Source organism: Nycticebus coucang, chromosome 2, assembly GCF_027406575.1.
Source record: "Nycticebus coucang isolate mNycCou1 chromosome 2, mNycCou1.pri, whole genome shotgun sequence".
NCBI classification, from domain to species: Eukaryota; Metazoa; Chordata; class Mammalia; order Primates; family Lorisidae; genus Nycticebus; species Nycticebus coucang.
The window spans coordinates 112,202,890-112,214,731 of NC_069781.1; the positions used below are offsets into that span (position 1 = coordinate 112,202,890).

Consider the following 11,842-nt stretch of genomic DNA (forward strand, 5'->3'; position numbering starts at 1 on the left):
TCTACTAGGGTGCCATGGCGCTCTCCTCCTAGGCATAAAACTTTATATATTCTCTACCTTCAATTCTGAGCTCCTAGCACTCCCCTCCATTCTCACTCTGAGGTCTGGAAGCCTGTCCCCCAGGAGTCCAAATTCTTGGGTATTTTCTCAAGAGGTGTGGACAGGGCATAGACTGCTGCTGGTGAGTGTTGATTCTGTGGCATGGAGGTGAGGAGAGGACAGTCGGCTGAGAGGGAACCACGCAAGAGCGGCGGTGCCCTGAGGTCCAGAGCAGCAGCCATTTTTGGCAACAATAGGGCTCACCCTTGGATATTCCAGAGTCACATCCCCTGTCCTTCTGGGCAACCAGAGGAGGCCGGGCATCTTCTCTGGTGGCAGCCACTGGCGGAACAGATCTAGGACGAAAACGCAGGCCCCGTGATTAAAGGGTTTGCCTGAGGCAGTACCGGCCTGGGTGGAGCGTGGGGACTAGAAAATGCACGTGCAGAGCTGGCAGATTCCCAGGGAGAGGCTGACCCAGAGGATCCTTTACTGAGCCTGGGATGCACCTGGCCTTCAGGGATCATTAGCCCAGACAAAAGAGGGCAGGCAGTGGCTGGTGAACTGACAGCTAACCATGTGCCCCTGGAATACAAACAGCAGTGAGACCAGGCAGCAGCACAGACAGGGCCTGAGGTGCAGGTTCTATGAACTCTAACAGCCTCTCTTCTGCAGGGGAAAATAGCCAGGACAGAAACAAATTCTGCGAAGTTGTTCTGTTCTGTCAGTAACATCAATCAGGGGCAGGGCTGGAACTCAGTGAACTTTAAACACCTCCATTAAACAGCAGAGGTTCTCAGGCCTCACCTCCCCCTGCCAGATAGTGGCAGAGAGCAGCAGCCTGACTGAGGAAACATAGATCGCCCTCTGATTCAGGCAGGTGCAAACCCCTGGAGAATCTGCTCATTGGAGGCAACTGGCACAGCCCTGTGGGGTTAACAGTGACTGGGTGTGAGGGAGGTACAACCTTCCCAGACTACACTATTTGCTGGGTGCATCCTCCTGACCTCACAGAGCACCGGACCAAGTCATATTTGAGTTGTCAGCAGGCCCCTGCGATCTAGTTGCCAGAGACCTTTTAAATTCTCCCACCTGAGACAGGTGCTAACTGAGACAATTGATTTGGACCTCTTGAACTGGGCCAATCGCCTGAGGACTATCCAAGAGGCACCCTGGATGTGTGGTCATAGGAAGACTTGATTTTCCTTTTACAATTGTTGCCTGTGGGGGACATGGTGACATAATTGCTGGTATTTCTTCACAGCTGAGACTTCGACACAGAGTGAATGATTAACTAGGATCAGACAGAGACCAGCTGAGAACAAGAAAGAGCCACGTAGCCCCACCACCCCAAGCAGGTCCCTAGTTTCTCAGGCCATAGTACTGCACATGTCCTTGGCAAAGCTCCAGGGGAAAAGGTTCAGACACCAGTCCCAGCTTTTGGGCAAAGGGCTGGTTAATCACTACTCCTGGAGCCCTGAACCCAACTTTTCTTTATCTACTCATCTAGTCAAACAGTGTAAAATAATCATGGGGGAGAATCAGCAGAAAAACTCTGGTGACATGAATAACCAGAGTAGATCAACCCCCCACAAGAAAAGATATGGCATTAGTAACTGAAGATCCCATTCATAAACAGATGGCCGAGATGTCAGAAATTGAATTCAGAATTTGGATTGCAAACAAGATTAATAGAATGGAGGAAAAGGTGGAATTAGAAATTCAAGAAGCAATTCAAAAGTTCTCTCAAGAATTCAACAAATTTAAAGACAAAATCATCAAAGATTTTGACACATTGAAGCAAGAATTTGCAGCCCTCAAAGATCTGAAAAATACAGTAGAATCCCTCAGTAACAGAGTGGAGCAAGCAGAAGAAAGGATTTCTGACATTGAACACAAAGCTTTTGAATGCTCCCAAACTCTCAAAAGGAAGAGAAATGGAAGGCAAAAACAGATCATTCTCTCAGAGAGCTCTGGGATATTCGAAGAAGGCTAATATCTGCCTCATTGGAATCCCTGAAAGTGATGAAGTGGGCTTGCAAGACACAGAGGCCTTTCTCCATGAAATTATGAAAGACAATTTTCCAGACATGCCTAGAGATTCTGAAATTCAGATAGCAGACAGTTTCAGAACCCCAGCATGACTCAATCCAAATAAGACATCCCCAGGCATATCATAATTAACTTCACTAGTGCTAATATGAAAGAGAAAATTCTGAAAGCAGCCAAAAAAGTAATCTATTACCTACAAAGGGAAGAATATTAGAATGACTGCAGATCTCTCTGCTGAAACTTTTCAAGCCAGAAGAGGATGGTCATCGACTTTTGATCTCCTAAAACAAAATAACTTTCAACCCCAGATCCTGTATCCAGCTAAACTGAGTTTCATTTATGATGGAGAAATTAAATACTTTAATGAAATTCATATGTTGAAGAAATTTGCCATAACCAAACCAGCTCTTCAGGATTCTCTCAGACCTATCCTCCATAATGACCAGCCCAATCCTCTACCACAAAAATAAACTCACTCAGAAACTTTTGATCAAACTCCAACTTCCACAGTGGTGAAAGGATTAAAAACGTCCACTGGACTTTCGAAAAACTCGATACCCAAAATTTTACCAGACTTATCAATATTCTCCATTAATGTTAACAGCTTAAACTGTCCTCTAAAGAGGCACAGGTTAGCTGACTGGATACAAAAACTTAGGCCAGATATTTGCTGCATACAAGAGTCACATCTTACCTTAAAAGACAAATATAGACTCAGGGTGAAAGGATTTCAGGCAAATGGTAATCAGAAAAAAGCAGGCATTTCAACTCTATTTGCAGACACAATAGGCTTTACACCAACAAAAGTAAGGAAGGTTAAGAATGGTCACTTCATATTTGTTAAGGGTAATACTCAATATGATGAGATTTCAATTATGAATATTCATGCACCCAACCAGAATGTGCCTCAATTTTTAAGAGAAAGTCTAACAAACATGAGCAACTTGATTTCCTCCAGCTCCATAATAGTCAGAGATTTCAAACACTTCTCTGGCAGTGTTGGATAGATCCTCCAATAAGAAGCTGAGCAAAGAAATTTTAGATTTAAACCTAACCATCCAAAATTTGGATTTAGCAGACATCTGCAGAACATTTCATCCAAACAAAACTAAATACACATACTTCTATTCAGCCCACAGACATTCTCCAAAATCGATCACATCTTAGGTCACAAGTCTAACCTCAGTAAATTTAAATGAATAGAAATTATTCTTTGCATCCTCGTGGACTACCATGGAATAAAAGTTGAACTCAGTAACAACAGGAACCTGCATACTCATACAAAAACATCAAAGTTAAATAACCTTATTCTGAATGACAGTTGGGTGAGAGATGAAATCAAGAAGGAAATTGCCAAATTTTTGGAAGAAAACGACAATGAAGACACAAATTATCAGAACCTCTGGGATACCGCAAAGACAGTCCTAAGAGGGAAATTTATAGCACTGCAAGCCTTCCTCAAGAGAACAGAAAGAGAGGAAGTTAACAACTTAATGGGACATCTCAAGCAACTGGAAAAGGAAGAACATTCCAACCCCAAACCCAGTAGAAGAAAAGAAATAACCAAAATTAGAGCAGAATTAAATGAAATTGAAAACAAAAGAATTATACAACAGATCAATAAATCAAAAAGTTGGTTTTTTGAAAAGGTCAATAAAATAGATAAACCTTTGGCTAGCCAAACCAGGAAAAAAAAGAGTAAAATCTCTAATTTTCCATCAATCAGAAACGACAAAGACGAAATAACAACAGACTCCTCAGAAATTAAAAAATCCTTTATGAATATTACAAGAAACTTTATTCTCAGAAATATAAAAATCTGATGGAAATTGACCAATAATTAGAAGCACGTCACCTTCCAAGACTTAGAAAGAATGAAGTGGAAATTTTGAACAGGCCAATATCAAGTTCTGAAATAGCAACCAACCATACTAAATCTCCCTAAAAAGAAAAGCCCGGGACCAGATGGCTTCACGTCAGAATTCTACCAAACCTTTAAAGAGGAACTAGTACCTATATTACTCAGCCTGTTCCAAAATGTAGAAAAAGAAGGAAGACTACCTAACACATTCTATGAAGCAAACATCACCCTGATCCCCAAACCAGGAAAAGACCCAACAAGAAAAGAAAATGATAGACCAATATCACTAATGGATATAGATGCAAAAATATTCAACAAGATCCTAACAAACAGAATCCAGCAACACATCAAACAAATTATATATCATGACCAAGTTGGTTTTATCCCAGGGTATCAAGGCTGGTTTAATATATGTAAATCTATAAGTATAATTCAGCACATAAACAAATTAAAAAACAAAGACCATATGATTCTCTCAATTGATGCAGAAAAGCTTTTGATAATACCTTCATGATCAGAACACTTAAGAAAATTGGTACAGAAGGGACATTTCCTAAACTAATAGAGGCCATCTACAGAAAACCGACAGCCAATATCGTATTGAATGGAGCTAAATTGAAATCATTTCCACTCAGATCAGGAACCAGACAAGGCTGCCCATTATCTCCACTGCTCTTTAACATTGTAATGGAAGTTTTAGCCATTGCAATTAGAGAAGAAAAGGTGATCAAGGGTATCCGTGTAGGGTCAGAAGAGATCAAACTTTCACTCTTCACAGATATGATTGTATATCTGGAAAACACCAGGGATTCTACTACAAAACTCTTGTAAGTGATCAAGGAATACAGCAGCATCTCAGGTTACAAAATCAACATTCGTATATCGGTAGTTTTATATATACCAACAATAGTCAAGCTGAAAAAACAGTTAAGGACTCTATTCCATTCACAGTACTGCCAAAAAGATGAAATATTTGGGAGTTTATCCAACAAAGGACATGAACGATCTCTATAAAGAGAACTATGAAACTCTAAGAAAAGAAATAGCTGAGAACGTTAACAAATGGAAAAACATACCATGCTCATGGCTGGGAAGAATCAACATTGTTAAAATGTCCATACTACCCAAAGCAATATACGATTTTAATGCAATCTCTATTAAAGCTCCACTGTCAAACTTTAAAGATCTTGAAAAAATAATACTTCATTTTATATGGAATCAGAAAAACCTCGAATAGCCAAGACATTACTCAGAAATAAAAACAAAGCAGGAGGAATTATGCCAACAGACCTCAGACTATACTATAAATTGATAGTGATCAAAACAGCATGGTACTGGCACAAAAACAGAGAGGTAGATGTCTGGAACAGAATAGAGAACCAAGAGATGAACCAAGCTACTTACCGTTATCTGATCTTTAACAAGCCAATTAAAAACAGTCAGTGGGGAAAAGATTCCCTATTTAACAAATGGTGCTGAGTGAACTGGCTGGTAACCTGTAGAAGACTGAAACTGGACCCACACCTTTCACCATGAACTAAGATGGACTCTCACTGGATTAAAGATTTAAACTTAAGACATGAAACTATAAAAATACTAGAAGAGAGTGCAGGGAAAACCCTTGAAGAAATCGGTCTGGGTGAGTATTTTATGAGGAGGATTCCCAGGGCAATTGAAGCAGCTTCAAAAATACCCTACTGGGACCTGATGAAACTAAAAAGCTTCTGCACAGCCAAGAACACAGTAAGTAAAGCAAGCAGAGAGCCCTCAGGTTGGGAGAAGATATTTGCAGGTTCTGTCTCCAACAAAGGTTTAATAACCAGAATCCACAGAGAACTCAAACGTATAGGGAAAAAAAAAACAAGTGATCCCATTGCAGGCTGGGCAAGGAACTTGAAGAGAAACTTCTCTGAAGAAGACAGGCACACAGCCTACAGACATATGAAAAAATGCTCATCATCTTTAATCATCAGAGAAATGCAAATCAAAACTACCTTGAGATACCATCTAACTCCAGTAAGATTAGCCCATATCACAAAATCCCAAGACCAGAGATGTTGGCTTGGATGTGGAGAAAAGGGAACACTTCTACACTGCTGGTGGGAATGCAAATTAATATGTTCCTTTTGGAAAGATGTTTGGAGACCACTTAGAGATCTAAAAATAGATCTGCCATTCAATCCTATAATTCCTCTACTAGGTATATACCCAGAAGACCAAAAATCACATTACAACAAAGTTATTTGTACCAGAATGTTTATTTCAGCCCAATTCACAATTGCTAAGTCATGGAAAAAGACCAAGTGCCCATCGATCCACGAATGGATTAATAAATTGTGGTATACGTACACCATGGAATATTGTGCAGCCTTAAAGAAAGATGGAGACTTTACCTCTTTCATGTTTACATGGATGGAGCTGGAACATATTCTTCTTAGTAAAGTATCTCAAGAATGGAAGAAAAAGTATCCAATGTACTCATCCCTACATGAATCAAATTTATGGCTTTCATATGAAAGCTATAACCCAGTTATAACCTAAGAATATGGGGAAACGGGAGAGGGAGGGGAGGGAGGGGGGAGGATAGGTAAAGGGAGGGTGATTGGTGGGATTACACCTACGGTGCATCTTACAAGGATACATGTGAAACTTAGTAAATGTAGAATGTAAATGTCTTAACACAATAACTAAGAAAATACCAGGAAGGCTATGTTCACCAGTGTGATGAAAATGTGTCAAACTGTTTATAAAACCAGTGTATGGTGCCCCATGATTGTATTAATCTACACGCCTATGATTTAATATTAATAAAAAAAATAAGGGGGAAAAATTGATGGAGACTTTATCTCTTTTATGTTTACATGGATGCAGCTGGAAAATATTCTTCTTAGTAAAGTATCTCAAGAATGTAAGAAAAAGTATCCAATGAACTCAGTACTATTATGAAACCAGTGTATAATCACCCACACTTTCGTATCAGAGATAAAACACAACTATAGCCCAGGATGAAGGAGGGAAGAGGAGGGGGAGGAAAGGGGGGAGGTTGGATGGAGAGAGGGTAAATGGGGGAGGGAACCACAGCCATGGTGCATATTGCAAGGGTACATGTCAAATCTATTAAGTGTAGAGTATAAATGTCTTAACACAGTAAGAAAGTGTGGTGAAGGCTATGTTAACCAGTTTGGTGTAAGCATTCCAAATTGTATATAAAATCAGCACATTGTACCCCATAAATGCATTAATGTATACAGATACGATTTAATAAAAAACACAAATCACAAATATCAGATATGAAAGGCTGGTTATTACTTCAGATGTTACAAATATTAAAGGGACAATAAGCCAATTTTGTAAATAACTTTATGCCAATCAGCATGGCAACTTAGTAAAGTGGACAAATTCCTTAAAAAGTATAATTTACCAAAATTTACGCAAGATGAAAGAGAAAATATGAATAAATTCATCAAAGAAATTGAATTTGTCATCACAAAGCTTCCCAGCCCAAATGGTTTCACAACTAAATTCTGTCCAACATTCAAAGAAAATGCCACCAGCAAACAGAGGAAGAGGGAACAACACCTCAAACACCTGTTTTATGGGACCAGCATAACCTCACACCAAAACATAAGAAAACACTGCTGCCCCCTACCAAAAAATGCACCCCCTTAAAGCACTGAAGTTAAGGGAGGAGCCTGTGGCTCAAAGGAGTAGGGTGCCAGCCCCATATACTGGAGGTGGCGGGTTCAAACCTGGCCCGGGTCAAAAATTGCAAAAAAAAAAAAAAAAAAAAAGGCACTGAGGTTAACCAGTTGACACTCTCAGGAGCATCTCAAAGAGTGTGCCAGCTCTGCCGCGACAGAAACGACTCACGAAAGCCAATGAGAACCAGCTTCAACTCCCAACCTAACAATGTCAAACTTCATGCCACAATGTGTTTTAAGAGCTTGCCAAATTTGATAATAAATTATTTTTTAAAAAAGAGAAAGAAACCCTAAATCTGGGCAAAGAAACACCAAATTATCAGTTTAGCAGAAATCCAATGATAGTAACTAGGACTCTACAATGTTGGGAAGGGACTTGTAGGTGATGAAGGATACAGAAAAAACACCAGGAGAAAACCAGGCCCCTGCTTGTGCTAACCAGCAGATAAAGCAGAATTTCATAAGGTATTCATGTGAATTCTTTGAAGAAGGCGGTATGGTTTCTACTGTGACAGATGCTCTTGTCATGGTCTCCATGGAGTGACTATGTGACCTTCATGCTCAGAACGTCTGTGATAGTAAAATGAGAATGCCTGCAGTGAGTAAGAATCAGCGTGTTACCTGGAGAATAAAACTCAGTTCCACAAGCAACTCTGTACGAACTGGCCAGGGTCATGCAATGCCCAACAGTCAACACCCTCGAGCGCCCTCCTAAGGAAGGGAAAGACCACCGTGACAGCCAGGATGCGTGGTCTGACAAACCGCTCTGTGGCTGGCAGTTTGACAGCCCCAGTGGTTTATAGAAAAAAATGAAAAGGTTGTTCATGGCTGAAATAGGAACATGCGGGGAGTATCTGGGCTCTGCTCCGCGAAGGAGAGTGAGCCTTCGGAGCACGCAGCCAGGAGCTTAGGCATCTCCTGCTCTGTGGATCAGAGCACAGGCCTGCATTTCATAATCCCCGCCTGCCATGTTTTACCAAAGCATTGGTCCAAGGGGGACGGGGAGAAGCCAAAAAGAATTGGTTCTTTGCCCACAGGCTGTTTGCAACCCAGTGATGCTGGACATCAGCTCTGGAGTGTGGCTCGGCGGCAGTTCTGGAGGTGTCAGGTGTTACAGTCAATGTTTAAAATGGTTTTAAAGACACCAAAGTTGTTCCTAAGCTTATCTGAGTGAAAAAGAGGGGGGTTTTGATCAGTGCCCCAGAAGACGGCAGGAGATGCTTGCCTGGGCAGTATGACCTGTTAGAATGATACCAAGGCAGACAGAGGACTCTAGAGGGGCGGCCAGGAGGAAGGGAGCCATGGCAGCACAGGGGCCAGATGTGGCTCTGCTGCTGAGTTGGGCACGCCTACAGCAGTACCATGGGCACGCCTGGGCACAGTGACCCTTCTCTGCTCAGATCTTACAAGGGAGCTTCCGACTTCTTTCGTTTTCCTTAGTGCCAACCTTCTCCCACGGAGCAGACTGGAAACAATGTGCTCTTTCTTTTTTTGTGGTGTTGCAGGGAGCTGGTAGCAGGCCCAGCCCGGGTCCTGCCATCACTTACCCGCTGATGATCAGGTTTTCTATTTCCTATTTGTTGTCTATTTTTGATTTCCCAGAAGGTTTTATTTTACAGTTAACAGACCACAACCTGCTTCCATTCCTCTGAAACCCGCCAACCCCGCCTTTACCACATTTGCAAGAACAATCAAAACCCTGGAAACTTCAATGAGATATTTGATTTTGTGATAAACCCATCTTGCAGCCAGAGAAGTCTGGCCCTGGAAGGTGTGTTTGCCAGCAAACGGCCGTGTCTGATCTCTGTGGTTTGGCAGGAGGGATTTCTCACCTGCCAAGTTTGGGAAAGGGGGAAGCAGAGCTCAGGCCACGAGAAGGTCCAGCTGCCCATGGAAGGGTGCGAGGAGGGTCCTGGGCACTGCTGACCTCAGAGAGAACACAAAGCACAGCCAGCAGTTTCACAGCCAGGGCACACACACACACACACACACTCTCTCTCTCACACACACACACTCTCTCTCTCTCTCTCTCTCTCTCTCTCTCACACACACACACACACACACACACTCTCTCTCTCTCTTTCTCTTTCACACTCACACACACACACTCACCTACTCACATTCACTCTCTCTCTCACACACACACACACACACTCTCTCTCTCACACACACACACACACACACTCTCTCTCTCTTTCTCTCTCTCTCTCTCTCACACACACACACACACTCTCTCTCTCTCTTTCACACTCACACACACACTCACCTACTCACATTCACTCACACTCTCACACACACGCATTCACTGACATATACACGTCCTCTCACACTGACACATACTCACACACTCATTCACACAGGCAGTCATACACATACACTCTCACACTCATACACACACATTCTCACACATACTTTCAAACACTCATACACACACCCACATTCTCTCACACATTCACACACACTCTCACACACATGCACATGCCCCTTGTGCAGAGACCGTCTGTGCCACCTCACCCACAGTGTTTCCACTCTCGCCAGCCCTGGGTTAGACACCCCCAGGTGGGGAGGGCCGGGTTGTCTAGCCCGGTGCCAAGAGGGCAGAAGAGCACAGGAAGCCAGCCAGATGGGGACCACAGTTCAGCACAGCTGCCGGGCACTTGGCACTCACCTGTTGTCCTCCTCATCTCCAGGGACCTGCCGGGCTCCCCACGTGTGTCCAGTTGCATTGCACCAAGGGGGTTTAAGGAGAAGTAGGTGGCTCCTGCTGCTGCCAGGCCTGGGGGCCAGGTGGAAGGTCAGTTCACAGGGAATCTCATCTGTGACCAGGGGACACCTCCTTTGGGCTAGAGGAGGAGTTAGTTGTTGGGCGAAGCTCAAGGCCTACAGTTGTCTGAAGGCAATTTGGGGCTGTGCCACAGTCATCCTGAAATCAACATGAATTCCTTAAAATGTGAAATAAGGCAGGCCAGGAGGTCACAGACCACCCCAGTGCCGTCTGTAAATGACTGCCCTGTGAGTCCAGCAGCAGCGGCCCCTTCTACAGCCATTTGGATGAGGCAGTTCTCAGAGGAGAGAGCTGCAGGCATGCCCGGAGTGGTCAGGGTGCACATAGGTGAGTCAGTTTAGATGTGGGCCTTGGGGGTTGAGAGGGTGAGCACAAAGCGAGAGGCAGTGAGCAGTCCTGTGAAGAGGACGAAAAGGTACAGTGACCCTACAGTTCCCTGGGGGCCCACAGGGGCCAGTCCCGACGGATCAGGGTGGGCTGCCGGCTCTCAGCCTCCCTTTGCCTCCTTCCACCCTCCACGGCTCACATTCACCCACCCACCCCACACTGCTAGGCTGCCTACCCCAGTACCTACCCACTGCCTCTGCACGGTCAGGCAGGGCCCTCCCCACACACGGCTGCCGGCCTGGGCACACAGTTCCCCCTGAGGATCCATGCTGTCTGGAACACTCCAGAACTGCCCAGTGCAAAGCCAGCCAGAAACTGTCTATGCCTGTGGACCTTCTCCTGCACCCCCGCCCAGAGCAACAGGTGCTTCCCACTATACTGGGCTGCCAGGGGCCCCAGAGATGGCCACTTCCTAGTCCCTATGGCCCATGAGTGTGACCTCACTGGGCAAAAGGGCTTTGCAGATGTGATGAAGCTCGGGACTGTCCAGGTATGGCAGGGGCATTGTCATCACCAGGTGACAGGAAGGAGACAGACTGGAGAAGAGGAAAAGGAGGAGAGAGGAAGAGGCAGAAGTTGCCTCTAGCAGTCGAAAGAAAACCAGGAATGGGTTTCCCAAGAGCCCCTGGAAGTAACCAGCCCTGTCCACAACTTGCCTAGCCCAGGCAGATTGATTTGGGACTTCCAGCATCTAGAACCCAAACAGAATAAATCTGTGTCCTTTTAAGCCGCTGAGTTAAACCTCACTTATCACCACCTGTGCTCTTTTTTCTCTGCTTGAGGACCAGGTGGTCCCATGTCTGAAGCCCCCAGACACAAAGGCCTGACCCAGTTCTGTGAGGACTGGGAGCTGTCACATTCGTGGTGGTGACCTCCACCACTCACCTCGCTCTGCCACAAGACCATGGACACTCGAGATGTGTTTCCATTTCAGGGAAAGCCCCTGGAGATCTAGAGAATTGCTCCCCTTCCCCAGTGGCGCTGTTCTGTGACTCCACTGGACACCACCTGCATGGC

General features: G+C 44.2%; 1 protein-coding gene across 1 annotated transcript in view; it reads right to left on the reverse strand.

Annotated features, from left to right (window-relative positions):
* LOC128598200 (uncharacterized) overlaps positions 1-11,093 on the reverse strand; it is a 28,070-nt gene extending 16,977 nt beyond the window's left edge. Inside the window, exons 1-2 of the mRNA XM_053608547.1 lie at positions 11,013-11,093; positions 10,322-10,533 (exon numbers count right to left, since the gene is read on the reverse strand). Coding sequence (XP_053464522.1) covers positions 10,322-10,533; positions 11,013-11,093 — 293 coding nt within the window. The remainder of the gene's footprint in view (positions 1-10,321; positions 10,534-11,012) is intronic.
* Between the last annotated feature and the right edge of the window lie 749 nt (positions 11,094-11,842).